At 36.2% G+C, this 23,693-nt stretch overlaps 1 protein-coding gene across 1 annotated transcript in view; it reads left to right on the top strand.

Moving 5' to 3' along the window:
* LOC117498006 overlaps positions 1-23,693 on the top strand; it is a 145,359-nt gene that overhangs the window by 40,700 nt on the left and 80,966 nt on the right. The window contains exons 18-20 of the mRNA XM_034150052.1: positions 10,394-10,696; positions 11,219-11,485; positions 11,798-12,049. Of these exons, the coding sequence (XP_034005943.1) occupies positions 10,394-10,696; positions 11,219-11,485; positions 11,798-12,049 (822 nt within the window). The remainder of the gene's footprint in view (positions 1-10,393; positions 10,697-11,218; positions 11,486-11,797; positions 12,050-23,693) is intronic.

Raw genomic sequence — 23,693 nt, 5'->3', positions numbered from 1 at the left:
GCTGGGTTAGCGGAGTGTACTGGTGTGAGTCTGAAACAGGACAGTTCAGTAATGCAGTCAACATCACTATGGAGTGTGAGTTTTATTTATTTAAAATGTTTGTTTCTGAATTATTATATTGTTCTGAAATGTGAAGGTGACAAGCATTAGCCAAACGTCTCGTCAAATTAGTAAAACTTTATAAAAAAGTCTAATTTAAGAAGTGTACTCCGGGGTCACTCCTCTCAAAGATAATATTCTGTGTTTTATTTTCCTCATCTACCTGATTTCCGCTTCTGCCAGATTAGACCAGTTATGCATAAACGTAAACAAGCTGATGTCTCTGACAAAGCCTTTATATTCTTTGATTTTTCTTTTCCAGATGATGGTAAAATGATCCTGGTGAGTCCTGTCCGTCCTGTGGCTGAGGGACATGCTGTCACTCTTAGCTGCAAGTTAAAGACAGGAACCGTTTATAATGTGGATTTCTATAAAAATGACAAACTCATCCAGAATGATACCAGAAGCGAGCTGACCATCTCTGCAGTGTCAAAGTCAGATGAAGGCTTTTATAAATGTAAACAGAGAGATTCAGCAGATGGTAGGACGTCACCAGAGAGTTGGTTCTCAGTAAAATGTGAGTATGACAAAAAACAGTTTCCTCTTTTTGAGATGTGTTGCTGAGTCAGAGCTAAAAAAGACAGTTAATACTGAATTCAAAGTTGTCTTATTTTCCTCTGAATTATACAATTTAGTTTTTGTAAGAGAAATATATTTTTCCAGTTCTGTATTCAGTCTTAAAACATTCATATGACCATGATTACATGAGCAGCATTGAAAATATAAGATATATGAACAGGGGTTTATAGTGTATTTTGTGAATTTGTTCCAATAAGTGTGTAAATATTTATGATTTATGTGTAAGTGTATTTGTATAGTTTTATATATTCCATAGTTGTACATGTATGTGTCAATGTGTGAATGTAGGTTTTTAATACATTTTTTAATTGTCATTGTTTATTAATCTTAGATATTTCTGAGGCTTGGTCCGACCTTGAAGCTCTGTTCCTGTAAAGTGCTTTGAGGAAAGTGTTATATAAAAAAATATTAATTAAGATTATTTATATTAGCAGCTTCTCGGCCTGGAAAAGCCTCTCAATTTCCCGTCCTGTTGACTGTTGGGCTGCTTTGTGGAGTTTTACGGATAATTCTCCCTCTGCTGTTCCTGCATCGCTACAGAAAATCAAAAGGTCAGAACCTTTTCATCTGATATCAAATTAATTAAACTATAATTACTCAAAATCACACATTTGCAATTCAAAAACAATGTAACTAAGTTGTTCTTTTATTTAACAGATGCAGTCTTCATCAGGTCGGTACAACCCTCTTTTATCTCATTTTGAACATTACAGCAGTTATATGTTAAATTCAATCCACTTCATTATCTTCATGTGGATGTCCCACAAGATCTCAGAGCACCAATCAGGGCCGTGCTACAGACCACATGATCAACCAGGATGAAATTCAAAACATGCCAGAATATTCTACTCTCCTCCATGGTCAGCCCTTGTCCGGTTTAATAATACGATTTATTTTTTAACTCTTGGCCTTAATTGTGATTAAAATGATTGGTGTAACCATGGCTTGATTTACACTTCTCTGTAGGTGATCGTTGTCTCTATGAAACAATCGGAGGGCCTTTAGAAGCTGGAAATGGTAAAGTATTTAATTTGTGTTTAACATGGAGTAATACAAATACTACAAGCAATGTTTGAGGTGCTTTTGTAGGCCAGCAGTGTCTAAATAAAGAACAGGAATGTCCTTTGATACATTATTTTAATCCTTCTAACAGGTGCCAGTAATGAACCAGAAGAGAGCCTTTACATAAACGTGGCTGCAGGTAAAGTCAAGTACAAAACACTTTAAAACATATACATACGAATATACTAAAAGCTTTTATAATGTGCTGTGCTGCTTGCCAGTTTCAGCAATGATCAAATCCACCAAATAAAGCTTTTACAATTTTTGTGCATTGTTATACAGCTTGTTGTTTTCCAGACATGTTTTGGTTTACTGAAACATTACTTAAAACATCATAACTAATAAATGGCAAATGTACATATTTTCACACACAAATTAGTTGGCTTTACCATACATTGTTGTATTCAAAAGCAGTACCATGTGCAGAAAGTACCCAATAATAATAACTCATTTTGGTTTTCTTCCAGATCAATAAAGACATCCTCATGGACAGAACCAATGGAGCGGTTAAAAACAAGAAAAGCAAAATCCTTGTTTCAGCAATTGAGTGTATTTGCTGCTTTTGTGTAAATAGCGCAGTGCCTTTTTAATAAAGGCCTTTCTAGGAACATGCTGAATGCTTTGCAATTCAACTGTATACTTACTTTCTGTGTACTTATATTTAGTGTAAGACATTGTACTACAACATCATCTGTTATATGTCTGATTCAGATCATGTGGCTCTAACCTTATTGTATATTTGGTGATATTAGAGCCAGATACTAATATATGCAGTATGGACACATGCTTTAGCACTGTAGATGCACACAGTGGACACACACATATATTATGAATAAAACCTGAATGCAATTATACCTGCATGTACTGTTCAGTGAATGATTCTTACTAGATGCTACCACAGGGTGCCAACACATTATCTAATGCCTTTAATTTACCTGCAGAAGTAGTCTCTTGCAAAAGCCAAAACATCTGAAGTCACAGCGCCACCAATAGGTCAAACAAGATGTTCAGATTCAAAGGAACTGAAGCACACACCTTTTGTACAGTGTATTTGTTTTCTTTCAGATTGTTGGGGCACGTTTTTTGTTTTGTATTAATACAAATAACTTGGATTATCTAATCTCATCTTTAATAATACAAACATTCTGTATTATCTGAAGCAGATTATCCAATATAACTAAAAACATGATGGAATTTCTCAGTAATAGAAAAACAACAACCCACAAGTATTATCTTTATTTCATGCTTTCAATTAAATCAAAGCAGTAAAGCCTCTCCAGGAAGAAAACAAGGCAGAACATTTTATATTTTTGATTATACTATTGTCATTAAAATAAAAAAATGGTAACCAAAACCCTTAATGCACTTAATATATAATATGTTTTATGCTAGTACTTACACTTTATTATCTTGTATGTCTCAAAATGTGAATATATGGTACTTTGTTCCTACATTGTCCATGGGTAAACATCCAGTATTCTCTATGTAGAGAGATAGAAGAAGGGAATCTACTAACGCACTACAGCCAACATTAGTTTGTCCAATTTATGTAAGTATGTTTTACTGAGGATATTTTATTACATTTTTTCTCCAGTCACTGAGCAGTTATATTTGAAGCTTTCTTTCGATATATGACCACAAGGTGGTGTCAAACTACTTTATCTGATATATTTACCTACTCTACACAAATAATCTTTCTGAAGTCTGGCACCAGGGTCTGATGTCATGTCAATGTAACTCTCTAACTAATAACTAAACAATTGACTGCGTACGGTTCACTTCCTTAGCTTTGCACTGATGCATGGAAGTGGAAGCTTTCAATTTTGACTACCCACCACATTTAAAACTACACAACTACTGAAGTGCTGTGGTATTTAGTTATTTAGATCATTTTTATTGAATTAACATAATCTTTGTTCGACTGTGGATCAAAGGTTGCGCCTAGACAAAACATATTTTCTGTATTCAAATGATTGCTTCATTACTAATGATATAGATATGGAATTATGCCCCCTTAAAGTAGATGGAGTCTATCTCGAGGAGGGGGCAGGACTTTGTCTCTCTTCACATTCACTTCTGGTAGAGAGACTATGAGAGACTTCCTGTGGGTGAGGTTGTTTCTAAACTTAAACTTGAATTCCTCCAGAACACTCCAGCACTGCAGTTCAACTATTTGGTTAAAGCTGTTAAACACACATTTCCATATGAAATATTGGTGAGAAGGCCCATGGATTATAAAGTGAGTATGACGCATGCAATTTGATCACTTAATTTGTTCTAGAAAAGACAACTGTTTGACTTCATGCAGCAGTCAGAGAAACATTAATAATTACTGACCATTTGTGCAGAAGCACGAGCCCACAGGATGATCTAATCTACAACAGTGAGGATATTTTAATACCTTATCTCTCTTCATCATTAGAGGATACCTAAACCAAGGTGTACAAAAATGTGCTGTGTTAAAAGCTGTTCAGTTGTTTGAGCTCTGTGTAAAAGGGAAGGAAGCCCAGACTGTGTACTTTTTAAAAGAAGTTAAAAAAACAACTTCCGTGTCCAATATTATATTGCATTTGTTTCTCTCTAGTTCCTGATTTCTCTTCATATGCTGCAGTTTCAATCTTTCTATTTACACAAAGTAGAATAATTTCTCATAAGCAGAGGAACATATTATCAGTGTTGGATGTGAAGATGGGACACACTTTGCTCTCTCTACTGGGGTTTTTCTGTGAGTACTTTTAATGTTTTAATTGCCATTGATACAACTTTTTAAATGCCTGAGGTTATATGTTTGATAATCAGACAGTTTAATAATGTCTGATGTAGTTTCATACTTGTTTCAGTGCTGAATTTACTTTACCGTGGACAAGCTCAAGGTGATTATACAATTTTCTTTCTTGTTGTTTACTAATATATAAGTAAAGCAAAAATCTACTTATGTAACTCTCCAAACAACATCCTCTTTTTTGTTTGTTCCGTTTTGTCAATTTATTATAAATGTTTTGACAAAAAGAAAACACATTTTACTTCATGTATCTTGTGATGGTTTCTAGATGCTGTGCTGACCATTGAGCCAAACTCGACAACTTTTTTTACTGGAGAGTCTGTTTCCTTCGAGTGTGACATTACAGGAGACAAAGACAGTGACTGGTATTACTCAATCCACAACCAGCATGGAGAGGTTTTCTCTTTCAGCAAACAAAAGTTCAGAACATTACATTCTCTAGCTACAGGCTACAGTGGTGAATACAAGTGCTTGTTTCAGCACAGGGGATCATCAAAGAGAAGCAATACAATCTATCTAAATGTATCAGGTAAGTGATCAAAGTAATACCACCATGACCATGTTCAATAAAAGCATTTTTTTTAATGAATGAGCCATGTTGATATGAACATCCAGTATGGACCATTTCTAATATATAATTTGTAAATTATTTTAATGTTTTAACGTTTGAACAGCTCCACTGATGCTGTATAGGCAGGGGAAGTATACTGTACAATCCTGTGCTTTGTGTTATCACAAAATCATGAGTATTAAAATAAGTACAAAAAGACTGACAGGGATCAGCTTCTTACCTCAAAGCATTTACATAAAGATAATACTTTACCAACAAACCTTGTTATACTTTATTAATTGTGACAAATTATGAAGAAAGACCAATATATTCGAGAAACTAATACACCTTAATGTGCTTAACAGTAATTATTCAAACAGTGCAGGTAAAATTGTATTCCTTTTTCATGAAATGTGAAAATGTATTTTTCATAACTGGAAGTATTTGTTGTACTAATGTGTTATTAATTGAGCTGTTTACTATAATAATGAATCATTTGTGTTACACAGACAAAAACGTGATACTGGAAAGTCCTGCGTCCACTTTGTTTGAAGGAGAATCAGTGACTCTGCGTTGTAGGTATCGTTTTCAGAGAGAGGGGAATGCTGCCTTCTTCAGAGACGGATCATTGATCACAACAGACAGAAACCACCAGTCAAACAACACCGTTCAAGTAATGTCAGACGGGAGCCCTTACTGTTGTAAATTTGGCGATGAAGAATCTGAACCAATAAAACTGAGAACTGAACGTAAGTAGTTTTCATACCCAAAAGCTTCAGACATTTAGTAATCCCAAAATGAAACAGAATTATAATATCTGCCTAATCTTAGAAGCACTGGACAATGAACAAAGAAAAAAAAGACTTTTGACATTTTCACCCCGTTTTATGTGCGTTTCTACACAAGGTTAACCAACTACTTCAGTGGTTATAAATAGAAAATAAGCATAGTTATTTCACTATATTTTCACATTTGTATTATTTGTCAAGCTAGGCTTATTTACAGGGACAATAACTAACATTTTGTAAACATTTGTACCTTTATTCTACATTAAACAGCAAAACTAAAGGCCCAGCTGAGATACATATTTCCAGGAGGGGGCAATGTGACTCTAACTTGCTCTGTAGGACCATCATCAGCTTCTGGTTGGAGATACTTCTGGTACAAAAAAGAGAAAACCTCTGAACCCCTGAAGACACAAGATGTTGTTTTCCTCACAAATGACAGAATCAGTGTCTCACGAGGAGGCGTCTACTGGTGCAGAGGAGGAAGAGGAGACCCTGTTTACTACACAGAGTACAGCGATGCAGTCGGTAATTAAAACATCTAATATTATGTCATACAGAAAAACAAATGATGTATTTGACACAAAAAATGCTATGTTTCATGTCTAACATTGCCTTTGTTTTTGGTGCTCATTGATGGTTAACAGTCACAAACAGGGCTGTTGTGACCCTGCAACCCAACTGGCCTCAGATATACTCTGGAGAAACCTTCACTCTTACATGTGAAATTGAGGATGGAGGAGACTATGAGTGGGAGTTTTCTTGGAGGACACCTGGGTCAGAAACACCTCAGAAATCTCACCTTGCTCCTTCATCAAGAAGTGGGAAATACCAGTGTGTGGGCAGACTGAAAGGTGAAATGTCTGAAACGCTGTGGAGTGATGTCTTCACATTGACAGTATCTAACGGTAAGTCCAACCTGGTCTCACCAGAATGCGTGACTCCACCACGACTCCTTAACACCGCATTGCGTGGTGGAGTCACGGACTTTGCTACATTTACGTGACTGCACCACGCAAACAACCCCAATGTAAAGTGAATGAGGCTCCTTTGTCGTGGTGCACACACGCATTTATACAACGTCCAGCAGTGAGCTTTTATTCTATAAAACGTTTTTAAAATCTACTTTATAGCTTGTAGTAACTCACAGGAGGCTTCTTTTATTTTATTTGTATTCATAATAATTTTTATTTTTCGTCAGAATGTATTATGGTGCATTATTTACCAATGTTTGTTCTCAAAAAACAATGCATTGTGTGTAATACAACTGTGATTTTTATTAAATTAGTTCGTTTTTAAGGAAGGCCAGAGCTTCAGCTGTGTCAAAGAGATTGTTCCCTTTAGTTAACGTTATTTAAAAGATAATTATATTCCTATTTGATTAAGTACCCTTTATTGTATTACGGACCCAAAGAGCTGAGCGTCCATTCCCATTGGATAACGGAGCATTTTACACCCGGAAGTAAGTATTCTCCTTACTGTCCATTGATTTTATTTACAGTGATATCTGCACTACTCATCAACTCAAAAACACCAGATTATCCTTGTTAATTACACAACATTGATTGGTTTAAATTGTGTACAATGCTTTTGTATTTTCCCCTTTCGATTCGGAGAAACAAATATTTGTTCGTAGTGTGTGGATGGCAGAAGGCACTACACTACCCAGAATCCTCAGCTATGGGACTACACCATGTGCTTAGAACGTGTCCTACCCCCCCCCTCCTTAGGTTACAGGCTCCTCCAACAGTGCAACACAATAAAACAGATAGGCTACACAGAACAAATAGTGCAAGTAAATACAAAAAGAAAAATAGTAAAATAGTAAAAAGTGAAATTGTGCAATACGAGTCTATATACAAGTGATTGGAATATGATATATTAGATAAATAATTTCTAAGTAGCAGCCAGATGAATGTTATGGATGTTGTTTCTAAGTGCAGGTGTTTAATTGTTTTATGGCCTGAGGGATGAAACTGTCCCTGAGTCTGGTGGTTTTAGTCCGGATGCTGCGGTACCGCCTGCCAGACGGCAGCAGACAGAACAGTTTGTGGCTGGGGTGATGGGGGTCTTTTATAATCCTGAGGGCTTTCTTTAAGGTTAACCTGGTATTTTTACTCCACTACATTTATTTTAGTTACTTTACAGATTTGGATTAATGATGTGAAATATAAACAACCCTTAAATCAGACTTTAGTTACACCTGAGTAAAATTCAGTGAATTCAGCCAACAATCAGGCGAGATATTTGGTAGTGGGTGCTTGAGAAGACTAAATATGTATCTGCAGATCCCTATAAAGCATATTCATTACTCGTTATTCTCTGCTAATAGTTAATTAAAAACTGTATATAATAGCTATTTTGCACATCCCTTTCAAGATTTCAAGATTTTCTAAGGTTTATTGACATATCATATACACAACTACGGTGTAGTTATGCAATGAATGAAACACTTGGGTCACAGGTTCATCAACAGTGCATCACAAGACATCTATCGATATCTGTGTACCTCCACCATTAAACATATTCTGCACATTTCTTATACTATCTACATACATCTTATAAGAGTATAATTAATATGTATAATATCAGTTAAAATAAGTGCTTCAACATAGTTAACATTGAAGGAAAGTTGATTGTCAAGTTCCAAAACAAACCATGCAATATATTAGACGTTAAGTACTTTGTCAGGCTTAATATCTGTAGATACCCCCAAAGCTTTTTTCTTATTTAAAAGAAGACCTTAACCTAAAGTATTCTTTAATGTTTAAATAAAGCCTTATTAGTTTGTCTGTTTTGCACATCCTCCTATCAGGCACTAAACTGTTTTATTGTAGAGATCACTTACAGTATCTTCTTGATATTTTCTATTCTATATTATTTATATCATTGACCTTCCACTTTCCCACTATATTAAGAGTATGTACTCTTAATATTTAAATGTTTTCATCAAATATAACACATTCAAAAGTGCTTTACAAAAATGAAAGACATTAAGAAAAAGGCATTTTAAAACAGTCATTAAAAAGCAACCCAATCTACCTGCATTGCATTACTCTAAACGTGTAATAACGTGCTTTAACCAGTAGGAGGTGCGGGTTAAAAAGCTGTCAAGTTTACAGTGTTAACAAAATAAAATATACTGCTGTTTCTGGTTTAGTTTACGACGGATATATTCTGTTATTGTTTTGATATTTGTAACACAAAAGCGATGTAAAAAACCCACAGCAACACAGAAAAGATGGTCTTAACATGACCCAGCGGTCTAGTAGTTAATAAAAAACAATAATATCAAAACAAATTATTACTACTAACTTTATTGTGAAATTAAAATAGAACGGTAAAAGAATAGTTTCCGGTCTATTCTGAGGCTCGATCTCTGTAGATAAATAAAGAACTACGACAGATGTGTAATGTTTAATGCAGCCAAACCATTCATTACAATGCATTCATGTGATGACTTTCAAAGAGTAAAGCAAGCACTGCTGAATAAAGTATGATTTGATCTTTTACGAAACGTTTTTTTCATTGGAATGCAGTTGGAGGTCAACCAATCACAGAGCTTGAGGCAAAGCGGAACAATAGCTGAGGATTCTGGGTAGTGTAGTGTCTTCTACCATCCACACACTCCGAAAACATATTTGTTTCTCCGAATCGAAAGGGGAAAATACAAAAGCATTGCACACAATTTAAACCAATCAATGTTGTGTAATTAACAAGGATAATCTGGTGTTTTTGAGTTGATGAGTAGTGCAGATATCACTGTAAATAAAATCAATGGACAGTAAGGAGAATACTTACTTCCGGGTGTAAAATGCTCCGTTATCCAATGGGAATGGACGCTCAGCTCTTTGGGTCCGTAATACAATAAAGGGTACTTGATCAAATAGGAATATAATTATCTTTTAAATAACGTTAACTAAAGGGAACAATCTCTTTGACACAGCTGAAGCTCTGGCCTTCCTTAAAAACGAACTAATTTAATAAAAATCACAGTTGTATTACACACAATGCATTGTTTTTTGAGAACAAACATTGGTGAATAATGCATCATAATACATTCTGACGAAAAATAAAAATTATTATGAATACAAATAAAATAAAAGAAGCCTCCTGTGAGTTACTACAAGCTATAAAGTAGATTTTAAAAACGTTTTATAGAATAAAAGCTCACTGCTGGACGTTGTAGAAATGCGTGTGTGCACCACGACAAAGGAGCCTCATTCACTTTACATTGGGGTTGTTTGCGTGGTGCAGTCACGTAAATGTAGCAAAGTTCGTGACTCCACCACGCAATGCGGTGTTAAGGAGTCGTGGTGGAGTCACGCATTCTGGTGAGACCAGGTTGGGTAAGTCACACATCATCAGTTTACTGTTTTTGCTGTAAATACAAATATTATTTTATTTTGTTATTATATTAAGGACAGTTAACCTTTGAATGTGATTTACAGGTTTGTATACAATATGTAGGATGCAAGGAGTGTGTTACCCACCAAATATAAATCATAAGTTTATTATTAAATCACTTTCCAACAGACAAACCTCTGCCTGTCCTCACTGTGTCTCCATCATGGCCGAGTCCTGGAGCCTCAGTAACTCTGAACTGCAGGGTTGATCATCCTTCTGCTGGCTGGAGCTTCTACTGGTTTAAGGCTGTTCCCAAAAAGTCAGACAACTCCTACAGCTATGAGCTGCTACCTGGCAGCGAGAATGGGACTGAACACCATCTCTTCATCATTGATGGACAAACACACACAGCAGGATATGTGTGCATAGCAGGAAGGGGAGATCCAGTGTTTTACACTTCATACACCAAACCTACGTTTTTCTGGTCTGGAGGTCAGTATGATTTGACTTCTCCATTATTGCAAAATGGTAGGAATTCCCTTATTTTGGTAACTTTTCCTTCACACAAGCATCAGGTCAATGTAAGCTGTGGTTCAGGTTTGAAGGACTGATACTTTCAATTTGTCCTTCTTTACATCCATCCATTCTTCTCATTCTCTCAATAGCTTTGTTCTTATTTTTTGTATTAGCTTTCATATATGTTCTTTCTTCGATCCTTCTTTCTTTCTTGTTCTATGCCCCATAAACCTTTAAATGGAGGACTCCATTTATTTTGAGTGTTGGGATATTTTGGATATGCCTTTTTGTTATGTTCTACATAAAAGTTCCCCAATGTTACAAACCACTCCAAATTCTTTACATTCAGAAATTCACTCAAAAATTCGCAAAATAATATTTACATGCTTTAATTAGACACTCACTCTTTATTGTTGATTAAATGCTTCTTGTTTTTTTAACGTTCAAGTTGCCTTCAATACAAATAAATGCTTTGTTTGTCCCCTTTGTGTGTTTCAGATATTAATTCAGTAGCGTCTCTCACAGTGAGTCCTGACAGTGTGCAGCACTTCACCGAAACGTCTGTGTCACTGAGCTGTGAGGGAAACTCCACTGAGTGGAGAGTGATGAAGTTTTCACAACCTGACAACCTTCTTCTTCCCTGTTCTATCTGGGGGACAATGACTGGATCCACATGCACAATAACCAGAAGATGGCTTAGTGGAGTGTTCTGGTGTGAGTCTGAAACAGGACAGTTCAGTAATGCAGTCAACATCACTAAAGATGGTGAGTTTTAATTATTTAAAATGTTTGTTTCTGAAGTATTATATTGTTCTGAAATGTGAAGGTGACAAGCATTAGCCAAACGTCTCTTCAAATTAGTAAAACTTTATAAAAAAGCCCAATTTGCGGAATGATTTCCAGGGTCACTTCTCTCTAAGATCAAAGAAAATATTCTGTGTTTTAATGTCCTCATACTGTACATCTACCTGACATTTCAGCTTCGCCAAATAAGGCCGGTTTTGCATAAACGTATTAAATCTGCAAAAGCTGATGTCTCTGATAAAGCCTTTATATTCTTTGATTATTTTTAAACAGATGATGATATTATCCTGGTGAGCCCTGTCCGACCTGTAGCCGAGGGACTTCCTGCCACTCTTAGCTGCAAGTTAAAGACAGAAACCGTTTATAATGCGGATTTCTATAAAAATGACAAACTCATCCAGAATGATACCAGAAGGGAGCTGACCATCTCTGCAGTGTCAAAGTCAGATGAAGGCTTTTATAAATGTAAACAGAGAGATTCAGCAGATGGTTGGACGTCACCAGAGAGTTGGTTCTCAGTAAAATGTGAGTATGATAAAAAACAGTTTCCTCTTTTTGAGATGTGTTGCTGAGTCAGAGCTAAAAAAGACCGTTAATACTGAATTCAAAGTTGTCTTAGTTTCCTCTGAATTATACAATTTAGTTTTTGAAAAATAAATATATTTTTCCAGTTCTGTATTCAGTCTTAAAACATTCATATGACCATGATTACATGAGCAGCATTGCAAATATAAGATATGTGAACAGGGGTTTATAGTGTATTTTGTGAATTTGTTCCAATAAGTGTGTAAATATTTATGATTTATGTGTAAGTGTATTTGTACAGTTTTGTATATTCCATAGTTGTACATGTATGTGTCAATGTGTGAATGTAGGTTTTTAAAACATTTTTTGATTGTCATTGTTTATTTATCTTAGAGATTTCTGAGGCTTGTTCTGACCTTGAAGCTCTGTTCCTGTGAAGTGCTTTGAGGAAAGTGTTATATACAAAAATAATAATTAAGGTTATTTATATTAGCAGCTTCTCGGCCTGGAAAAGTCTCTCAATTTCCCGTCCTGTTGACTGTTGGGCTGCTTTGTGGAGTTTTACTGATAATTCTCCCGCTTCTGTCCCTGTATTGCTACAGAAAATCAAAAGGTAAGAACCTTTTCATCTGATATCAAATGAATTAAACTGTAATTACTCAAAATCACACATTTGCAATTCAAAAACAATGTAACTAAGTTTTTCTTGTATTCTACAGATTCAGTCTTCATCAGGTCGGTACAACCCTCTTTTATCTCATTTTGAACATTACAGCAGTTATATGTTAAATTCAATCCACTTCATTATCTTCATGTGTATGTCCCACAAGATCTCAGAGCACCAATCAGGGCCCTGCTACAGACCACATGATCAACCAGGATGAAATTCTAAACATGCCAGAATATTCTACTCTCCTCCATGGTCAGCCCTTCTCCGGTTTTATAATATGATTTACAGTATTTTTAACTCTTATCCTTAATTGTGATTAAAATGATTGGTGTAACCATGGCTTGATTTTCACTTCTCTGTAGGTGATCGTTGTCTCTATGGAAGAATCGGAGAGCCTGTAGAAGCTGGAAATGGTACAGTATTTAATTTGTGTTTAACATGAAGTAATACAAATACTACATGCAATGGTTGAGATGCTTTTGTAGGCCAGCAGTCTCTAAATAAAGAACAGGAATGTCCTTTGATACATTATTTTAATCCTTCTAGCAGGTGCCAGTAATGAACCAGAAGAGAGCCTTTACTCAAACGTGGCTGCAGGTAAAGTCAAGTACAAAACACTTTAATACATATACACATGAATATACTAAAAGCTTTTATTGTGTGCTGTGCAAATATGTTCAAACACAGTTGCCAGTTTCAGCAATGATCAAATCCACCAAATAAAGCTTTTACACTTTTTGTGCATTTTCATGTCTTTCTTATATACAGCATGTTGTTTTCCAGACATGTTTGGGTTTAATGAAACATTACTTAAAACATCATAATTCATAAATGGCAAATGTACATATTTTCACACACAAATTAGTTGGCTTTACTATACATTGTTGTATTCAAAAATAGTACCATGAGCAGAAATGACCCAATGATAATAACTTATTTTGGTTTTCTTCCAGATCAATAAAGACATCCTCATGGACAGAACCAATGGAGCGGATAAAAACATGAAAAGCAACATCCTTGTTTCAGCAATTGAGTGTATTTGCTGCTTTTGTGTAAATAGCGCAGTGCCTTTTTTAATAACGGCCTTTCTAGGAACATGCTAAATGCTTTGCAGATCAACTGTATACTTACTTTCTGTGTACTTATATTTAGTGTAAAACATTGTACTACAACATTTATTTTTTACATGTCAGATACAGATCATGTGGCTCTAACCTTGTTGTAAATTGAGTGATAATAGAGCCAGATACTAATATATGCAGTATGGACACATGCTTTAGCACTGTAGATGCTCACAGTGGACACACAAATATATTATTAATAAAACCCAAATGCAATTTTACCTGCATGTACTGTTCAGTGAATGATTCTTACTAGATGCTACCACAGGGTGCCAACACATTATCTAATGCCTTTAATTTATCTGCAGAAGTAGTCTCTTGCAAAAGCCAAATCATCTGAAGTCACAGCGCCACCAATCGGTCAAACAAGATGTTCAGATTCAAAGGAACTGAAGCACACACCTTTTGTACAGCAGTGTATTTGTTTTCTTTCAGGTTTTTAGGGCACGTTTTTTGTTTTGTATTAATACAAATAACTTGAATTATTTTATTATCTCATCTTTAATAATACAAACGTTCTGTGTTTTGTGAAGCAGATTATCCAATATAATTAAAACATGATGGAATTTCTCACTAATACAAAAACAACAACCCACAAGTATTATCTTTATTTCGTGCTTTCAATGCAATCAAAGCAGTAAAGCCTCTCCAGGAAGAAAACAAGGCAGAACATTCTATATTTTTCAAACATATTATTGTCATTCAAATAAAAAAATGGTAACCAAAACCCTTAATGCACTTAATATATAATATGTTTCTTGCTAGTACTTACACTTTATTATCTTGTATGATTTCAAAATGTGAATAAATGGTACTTTGTTCCTACATTGTCCATGGGTAAACATCCAGTATTCTCTATGTAAAGAGATAGAAGAAGGGAATCTACTGACGCACTACAGCCAACATTAATTTGTCCAATTTATGTAAGTATTTTACTGAGGATATTTTATTAAAATGTTTCTCCTGTCACTGTGCAGTAGAACATGTATTTCGATATATGACCACAAGGTGGTGTCAAACCACTTTACCTACTCTACACAAATAGTCCTTCTGAAGTCTGGCACCAGGGTCTGATGTCATGTAAATGTAACTCCCTAACTAATAACTAAACAATTGACTGCTTACGGTTCACTTCCTTAGCTTTGCACTGATGCATGGAAGTGGAAGTTTTCAATTTTGACTACCCACCACATTTAAAACTTCACAGCTACTGAAGTGTTGTGGTATTTATTTATTTTGTATCCTTATTGCATTAAGTCATCTATGTACTGTACAACTGTTGTGATACAGTTTTGCGCGCAGGACTTTGTCTCTCTTCACATTCACTTCTGGTAAAGAGACTATGAGAGACTTCCTGTGGGTGAGGTTGTTTCTAAACTTAAACTTGATTTCCTCCATAACACTCCAGCACTGCAGTTCAACTATTTGGTTAAAGCTGTTACACACATTTTCATATTAAATATTGGTGAGAAGGCCCATGGATTATAAAGTGAGTATGACGCATGCAATTTTATCACTTAATTTATTCTAGAAAGGACGCTTTTTGACTTCATGCAGCAGTCTTTATAGCAGCATAAATAATTACTGACCATTTGTGTAGGAGCACAAGCCCACAGGATGATCTTATCTACGTCAGGAAGGATATTTTAAAACCTTATCTCTTTTCATCATTAGAGGATACCTAAACAGAGGTGCACTAAAATGTGCCGTGTTAAAAACTGTTCAGTTGTGTGAGGTTTGTGTAAAAGGGAAGGAAGCGCAGACCGTGTAAAGAAGTTAGAAAATAACGTCCTTTTCCAATATTACATTGCATTTGTTTCTCTGTAGTTCCTGATTCCTCTTCATATGCTGCAGTTTCGATCTTTCTATTTTCACAAAGTAGAAGAATTTCTCTGAAACAGAGGAACAGATTAAAAGTGTTGGATGTGAAGATGGGACACACTTTGCTCTCTCTACTGGGGTTTTTCTGTGAGTACTTTTCATGTTTTAATTGCCATTGTTACAACTTTTTAAATGCCTGAGGTTATGATATGTTTGATTTCTGTCAGTTTGATAATGTCTGAGTTCTGAGTTTCATACTTATTTCAGTGCTGAATTTACTTTACCGTGGACAAGCTCAAGGTGATTATACCATTTTCTTTCTTGTTGTTTACTAATATATAAGTAAAGTAAAATCTACCTATGTAACTATCCAAACAACATCCTCTTTTTTGTGTGTTCCGTTTTGTCAATTTATGATAAATGTTTTGACAAAAAGAAAACACATTTTACTTTATGTTTCTTGTGATGGTTTCTAGATGCTGTGCTGACCATTGAGCCAAACTGGGCCACTTCTTTTACTGGAGAGTCTGTTACCTTCAAGTGTGACATTACAGGAGACAAAGACAGCGACTGGTATTACTCAATACAAAGGGATGGTGGAGAATTTCTCTCTTACCAAAAACATGAGAGCTTTAAATTACACCCTCTAGCTACAGGCTACAGTGGTGAATACCAATGCTTTTTTCTGCACGGGGGATCAACAAAAATAAGCAATAAAATCTATCTAAATGTATCAGGTAAGTGATCAAAGTAATACCAACATGACCAAGTTCAATAAAAGCATTTTTTATTTATTTATGAGAACACCTCCACTGATGCTGTATGGTGATGTATACAATCATGTGCTTTGTGTTATCACAAAATAGAGCATTAAAATAAGAACAGAAAGACAGACAGGGATCAGCTTCTTATATCAAATCATTTACATAAAGATAATACTTTACCAACAAACCTGGTTATACTTTATTACCTGTGACAAATGGATTTTCTTTTACTGTAAACAAAATAACTGATAACTACCATTTTGGTTGTTATATTATACAGTTCACACTTACATTTGTTTTTTTGCATACTGTATTCAAGAAATATTTAGGATCCAATGCGTGCATGTAACCCACCAATTATAAATCATAACTTTATCATTAAATCACTTTCCAACAGAAAGACCTCAGCCTGTTCTCACTGTGTCTCCATCATGGCCGAGTCCTGGAGCCTCAGTAACTCTGAACTGCAGGGTTGATCATCCTTCTGCTGGCTGGAGCTTCTACTGGTATAAGGCTGTTCCCCAAAAGTCAGGCTACTCCTACAGCTATGAGCTGCTACCTGGCAGCGAGAATGGGACTGAACAGGATCTCTTCATCATTGATGGACAAACACACACAGCAGGATATTACTGCAGAGCAGGAAGAGGAGATCCAGTGTATTACAGCTGGTACAGCAAACCTAAGTTTGTCTGGTCTGGAGGTCAGTATGTGGTTCCTTTTTCTTTCTTTCTTTAGTTTGCATCACTATTAGGCCAAAACATTTCTTTATCAAAGTTTGTCTGCTCTGGAGGCATGTTGTTTTGACTTTTCCATTATTGCAAAATGGAATAAAGTCACTTATTTTGGGAACTTTCTTTTACACCAGCATCAAGTCATAGTTCAGTTTTCAATTTGTTTCTCTAAAACAGAATGATGATTGACTGATTCAGCTTCTGGACTTGACTGAATTTTAAAGGAGAGGTGTCATGCTTTTCCGGTTATTACCCGTCCCCTTGTGTGTTATGAAGGTTTTTATGCATGTAAACGGTGTGCAGAGTCAAAAACCCTCAAAGTACACCCTGTAGCGAGTAAAACTCTAACACAGAAAATACCTCCCCAAAACGCCTCGTTGGAGATACGTCATTGTCCATTTGGTTCTTCCGGGTACGGCATGATGTCAACCCGTACCCGGAACGAAATGGACCAATCCGTGGAGCCGTTACGTCCGCGGAGCCGTTACGTTAAGCCCCCGCTGATTGGTCCAAATTGACCAATCCACGGACTTCCTCACACACACATCTGTGTGCAGGGAGCAGGCAGCTCAGCTGATTTCTCCTCCCTGGCTGCAGGCTGATAACAGACAGTTGGGATCGCGGCGAAATTCTCTCTGCAGACCCATTCTCACAGCGTTTATCAACCTTTTTCTTACTCAATATCAAGCCACACTTATTGTTTTTACTTCGGATGTGAGTTTGTGTGTGCTCAGGATGAGTTTGGCTGTGTTTCGCTATGTATCCTAAACAAGGAAACAACACCTCCACGGAGCTCAGCACGATTCACAACGTCCTGACCAATCAGAGCACACTGTGCTCACAGGGAGGGTGGGGGCTGGAGCTATTGGAGCTACAACGAGCCGTTAAAGGCAGATAGTGAAATTCAGTGAATACAAGTACTTTACAGAGATGCTGTATGAGAAACCAATGTGAGTTTGGAAAAATGCACAGTATAAATCTATTCTAGTAGACCTCAACAATGGAATTATGATCAGTGGAAATGGCCATGACACCTCTCCTTTAAGATAAGATAATTTTCTGAAAGTTGTCTTTACATTTACATTTACATTACATATTACTTGTTAGACGCTTTACAGCGTTCCTCCTACTTTAGTTTATTTGCCCCCTCCCAACTTTTAAATGGATAATGTGTCGGAATCACTGATTTGTACATATAACATAAAACCAACAACACCAATTATTTACTTTCAACAAATACAATATATGCATGGATTAAACATTCCTTTTTAAGACTTGTTTAATCTGTTTTTGCATGCATTGTCGTTTACCGTTTGCATGCTTTAAATGTCCCCTCTTTGTGTGTTTCAGATATTAACTCAGCAGCGTCTCTCACAGTGAGTCCTGACAGTGTGCAGCACTTCCCCAAAACATCTGTGTCACTGAGCTGTGAGGGAAACTCCACTGAGTGGAGAGTGAGGAGGTTTTCGAAATCTGGCAACCTTTATCCCTGTTCTTCCTGGGGGACAATGACTGGATCTATATGCACAATAACCAGAAGCTGGGTTAGTGGAGTGTTCTGGTGTGAGTCTGAAACAGGACAGTTCAGTAATGCAGTCAACATCACTAAAGATGGTGAGTTTTAATTATTTAAAATGTTTATTTCTGAAGTATTATGTTGTTCTGAAATGTGAAGGTGACAAGCATTAGCCAAACGTCTCTTCAAATTAGTAAAACTTTATAAAAAAGGCCAATTTGCGGAATGATTTCCAGGGTACTTCTCTCAATGATCAAAGATAATATTCTGTGTTTTAATGTCCTCATACATCTACCTGACATTTCAGCTTCTGCCAGAGTAGACCAGACTAAGCTGATGTCTCTGTCAAATACTTTATATTCTTTCATTTGTTTTCAGATGATGATATTATCCTGGTGAGTCCTGTCCGACCTGTGGCTGAGGGACGTTCTGTCACTCTTAGCTGCAAGTTAAAGACACAAACTGTTTATAATGTGGATTTCTATAAAAATGACAAACTCATCCAGAACGATACCAGAAGGGAGCTGACCATCTCTGCAGTGTCAAAGTCAGATGAAGGCTTTTATAAATGTAAACAGAGAGATTCAGCAGATGGTTGGACGTCACCAGAGAGTTGGTTCTCAGTTAATTGTAAGTATGATTACAAAAAAACCTTCTTTTTTTGTAAGCTGTGTTACAGTCTGAGATAAAGAAAGCTTAGTTTCTTCTGAATCAAACTGTTTGTGTAAGATAAATGTTTTATAAAGTTAATTTATTACAGAGAAGAGATATAATATTAATTAAGATTATTTATAATAGCAGCGTCCGGGCCAGGAACATTTCCCGTTCTGCTGATCGTTGGGCTGCTTTGTGGAGTTTTACTAATTATTCTCCTGCTGCTGTTCCTGTATTTATACAGAAAGTCAAAAGGTGGGATCATTTTCCTCTGATATAAGATTGACTATGTTGTAATAACATGTAGGCTACTGTTTTGACAGTAGAACACTTTGCAATGCATAATAACATAGCAGCAAATGTCTTCTTTTTTTTCTCCTTTTTTTTTTACAGATTCATGCTATAGCAGGTTGGTACAACACTCTATTTTTTTTTAATTATGAACATGACAACAATTATATGTTCCTAAATCCACTTCATTTACTACGGGTGTTTTTCCCACCAGATCTCAGAGGACCAATCAGGGCCCTGCTACAGACCACATGATCAACCAGGACGAAACTAACCAAAGAGAATATGCTTCTGTTCTTCAGGGTCAGCCTGAATCCTTAATACGTTTTGAATTAATTGTTAACGTTATTAACCGAGTAGCATTTCCATTTTTCATTAGTTGTTTTAAAAAATGTGGGAGTTCATATAGAGGGATTTTAATATGAATTTGGTTTGATTTTGATTACTCTTCAGATAATGCCTGTCTCTATGAAACAATCAGAGACCCAGAAGAACCTGCAAATGGTACAGTATAGTCAATGTAAATACTGGAATATGACAATTCAAGGTTCACTCTTTTAAATATAAAATAAATTGTATATTTCAGATGAATCCAGGGATGCAACATATTCTGTGCTCGAGCTCAAAAACATTTCTAAGAAGGGTGAGTATTTGAATTTATGTTGTAACAAAACATGCAATAAGTTTAGTCTTTTCATGCTTACTCCTGATCTGTCTAGCAGGGAAGAAAAATGAACCGGAGGATTGTGTTTCCTCACATGTGCAGATGGCATCTGCAGCAGGTATGATGAAATACTACTCGCCTTTTAAAGTTTTTGTTATTGTTACGTGCTGCCTGCTAGGGTGTCATTACATCTTTTTATCACAAGGTATTGCCCTGTGGCGTCGCCAAAGCCCCGAATGTTTTTTCTGTAGCCTCGGACAATTCTCCCTAAATATAATCAGGGGTGCACATAACTGGTACGCAGGTACGCATGCACGGCAAAAATCTGAAGTGCATAACGTCACTTGTGTCACTTTGCACCTTTGCGTACCTCAAAACATCAAAACAAAACACATATTTCATCTACACGTGTTTCTTGTCAACACTCAATGGAGTAAACTACTAGACATGTAAAAAAAAACAAAGACATTAAGCACCTACGTTGCCGTTTCGTTCCCTGCAAAAAATCTTCTGACTTTCTCTGACTGATTGAACTGGGTGCTGGCCGAGCCGTGCAGGCCAGAACCGACGGACCTGTGAAGCTTTACAGGAGGCAGAGGCTTAGATCACTGGACGACCGAGTTGTTCACTGTGTGGATAGACAGGGTTAACGTCGGTATGAACAACAGAATTGTGCAAAACCTCCACCAACTGGCTGCAGTGGGAGACTCCCCTGAGCACATTCTGTGCCCCGCCCACACACTGGAGAACTGCGCTAAATCAGCTGATCACAACGTTCACGCTCTGTGGTCAAGCTGCTGCAGTTTTATTTACAACAAGGTGGAGTAAAACATACATTTGCAAACTTACTCAGGGTGTTAATGGAAGAGTTTGATATCAGACAGAGGTGGGAGAAATACTCAGATCTTGTACTTGAATAAAAGTAGAAGTACTCAGATCTTGTACTTGAGTAAAACTAGAAGTAGAGTGTAGGAATACTCTGTTACAGTAAAAGTCCTGCATTCAAGATGTTACTAAAGTACAATTTTAAAAGTATTATCAAAATATAGTTAAAGTAGTAAAAGTAGTCATTGTGCAGATTGGTCCATTTCAGAATAATATATATGTGTGTTTGTTTGTTTGTAGCCTTTATTTAACCAGGTGAAAAATCCCATTGAGATCAACGTTACACATAAAAACAACAGAAAACAAAAAGGACATCACAACATAATTACAGGGGTATAAATTAGCAACCTATTCACAATGACAGGTATCTAATAACATTTCATCCAGCCGTGCTTTAAAATGATGCAAGGGAACCAAAATGCTCAGTTTAAAAAAAAATTGCATAGTGTTCCAAGCTAGAGGAGCAGCGCTCCTGATATGTTTTATAATGATTGATCAGTAAAGTGTTATCAAAGCTGGTAAAGGGGCAACTAGTTTGAATGACTTTGTATACTGCAGGGTAGCTTGTGAATTTACTCCAGGTGGAACTAAAGTCTGATTTAAGACTTGATTTCACATCATTCATCCAGATCTGTAAAGTAACTAAAGGTATTAAATACATGTAGTGGAGTAAAAGTACACCATTACCTCTGAACTGTAGTGGAGTAGAAGTACAAAGTAGCATCAAAGTCAAGTAAAGTACACATATCTCAAAATTGTACTTAAGTACAGTACTTGAATAAGTGTGCTTAGTAACTTCCCACATCTGAAATCAGATATGACTTCAAGTCATGTGATAATTTCTTAGTATTTGATCCTTCAACTTGGCCTCAGGAAATGCAAGGACTTCACAGTTTTGGCAACAAGTTTTGGAGAAAGCAAACCAGAGGCTTAAAAAGAGACAGGGAGGTGCATCTTCATCATCTTCATCATCTAGCTTGCAAGAAGTGTAAAAAGAGGACAGTGAAGGAGACACTGAGGAGGACCACGCTTCGTGTGGGGTGAGTACCAAACGCTGTCTCCTGGTACTCATCTGAGTAACTCACTAAAAAAGCGATGTGCAACCCTGAATATAATACATTAACGTGCTTTACCTGAACCTCATCATGACACTAGAGAGGACGGCAGGATTGTAATTTCCCGTGTTCAGTGAATGCAATTATTATGTAAAAGATTATTTCCAAGGCACACCTTCATATGATCATTATAGTTATAAAAAAAACAAGAGAATAAATGACAAACATTGAACACATTATGAAATACTATATGAAAGTAAAACAAGAATACAGTTTAAAAGGGGAGTGATTTGTAAAATATCCATAAAGAATAAGAACATCTGTTTACAGTTCTGTTTCAAATAGGTGTTGAGAGATGTCCATAGATCTCTTAATGTTGCTCTCAAAGTGCACCAGATTGATGCATTTGACTTCAATATTTAAAAAAAATCAGCTTACACCTATATGCCGTGCTGATTATCGAGCTTTCATTGTAACAGTCGTGGGTACACTGTATTTGCGTGGGGAGTGTTGCAGTAGAACATTCCACTGTAGCGCCCTGTACATTAATGGGAAACCCTACATGTTTGAGCACCCTCTATGAAACGTCAAGCTACCCCACAGCAACCCCAAAAGAAAATCTCTGGCGCCGCCACTGTGGGCTAAGCCCCGAATGTTTCCAGGTCCAGGAAACGCCCCTGGTATTGCCAAAGACAGCAATGTTCAAATCCTATATATAACTTTGTCAATGTTTGTTAAGTTTATTTTCTGCCAATTCTATGCATTCATGAACTAAACATCAGGGCAAATTATATTTCATTTATCTGTATACATACATGTTTAACTGTTGTGAATCATCAAAAGAAATTCCTTCTATCAAACTATCACTTTACCCTCTTGTGAGGAAAATGTATACCAATACATTTACATTTTTGACTGGGGGAATACTGTAAACAAATGTATAATAATAATCTCTTAATTCATAGGGAAGTCAAGTCCTGCACCAGCGGATTAAACTTTTTATTCTGAACTCAAACCTGGAACAGCTCTTGGTTAAAATGCAGCGTAACATCATGTAAGTATTGGGATTACTCACTCTATATATTTCATATATTGTTGAATATGTTGTAAATGGGAGTGATACAGTATGTCATGAAACACCCTAATTCTTTAAAAAAGTATCATCTCTTTCTTCTTTGGTTTTCTTCCAGATCAAACAATGTCTTCAGTAAGGACAAGACGAATGGAAACAACATACCAAAATGAAACCTTTGTTTATTAAACCTTATTTGCAGCTTTGCTCTCCATTCATCAGCGAGTATTTTGTACAGTTAATGTAATAGCAAATAATTTAAAGGAAATGCATCATATGGCTTTAATCTAGGTGTATTTAAAAACAAAAAAGCATGCTTTGTTTTGCATCAATAAACTTTATCTACTTGAGTGCTTCTACATGATTTTTCTTTACACAAGTTGTTTGATTTGCTTCATTC

This window comes from Trematomus bernacchii, unplaced genomic scaffold (genome assembly GCF_902827165.1).
Source record: "Trematomus bernacchii unplaced genomic scaffold, fTreBer1.1, whole genome shotgun sequence".
Taxonomy (NCBI): Eukaryota; Metazoa; Chordata; class Actinopteri; order Perciformes; family Nototheniidae; genus Trematomus; species Trematomus bernacchii.
The sequence above is the reverse complement of the archived record's forward strand: the minus strand, read 5'-3'. Positions and strand labels throughout refer to the sequence as shown.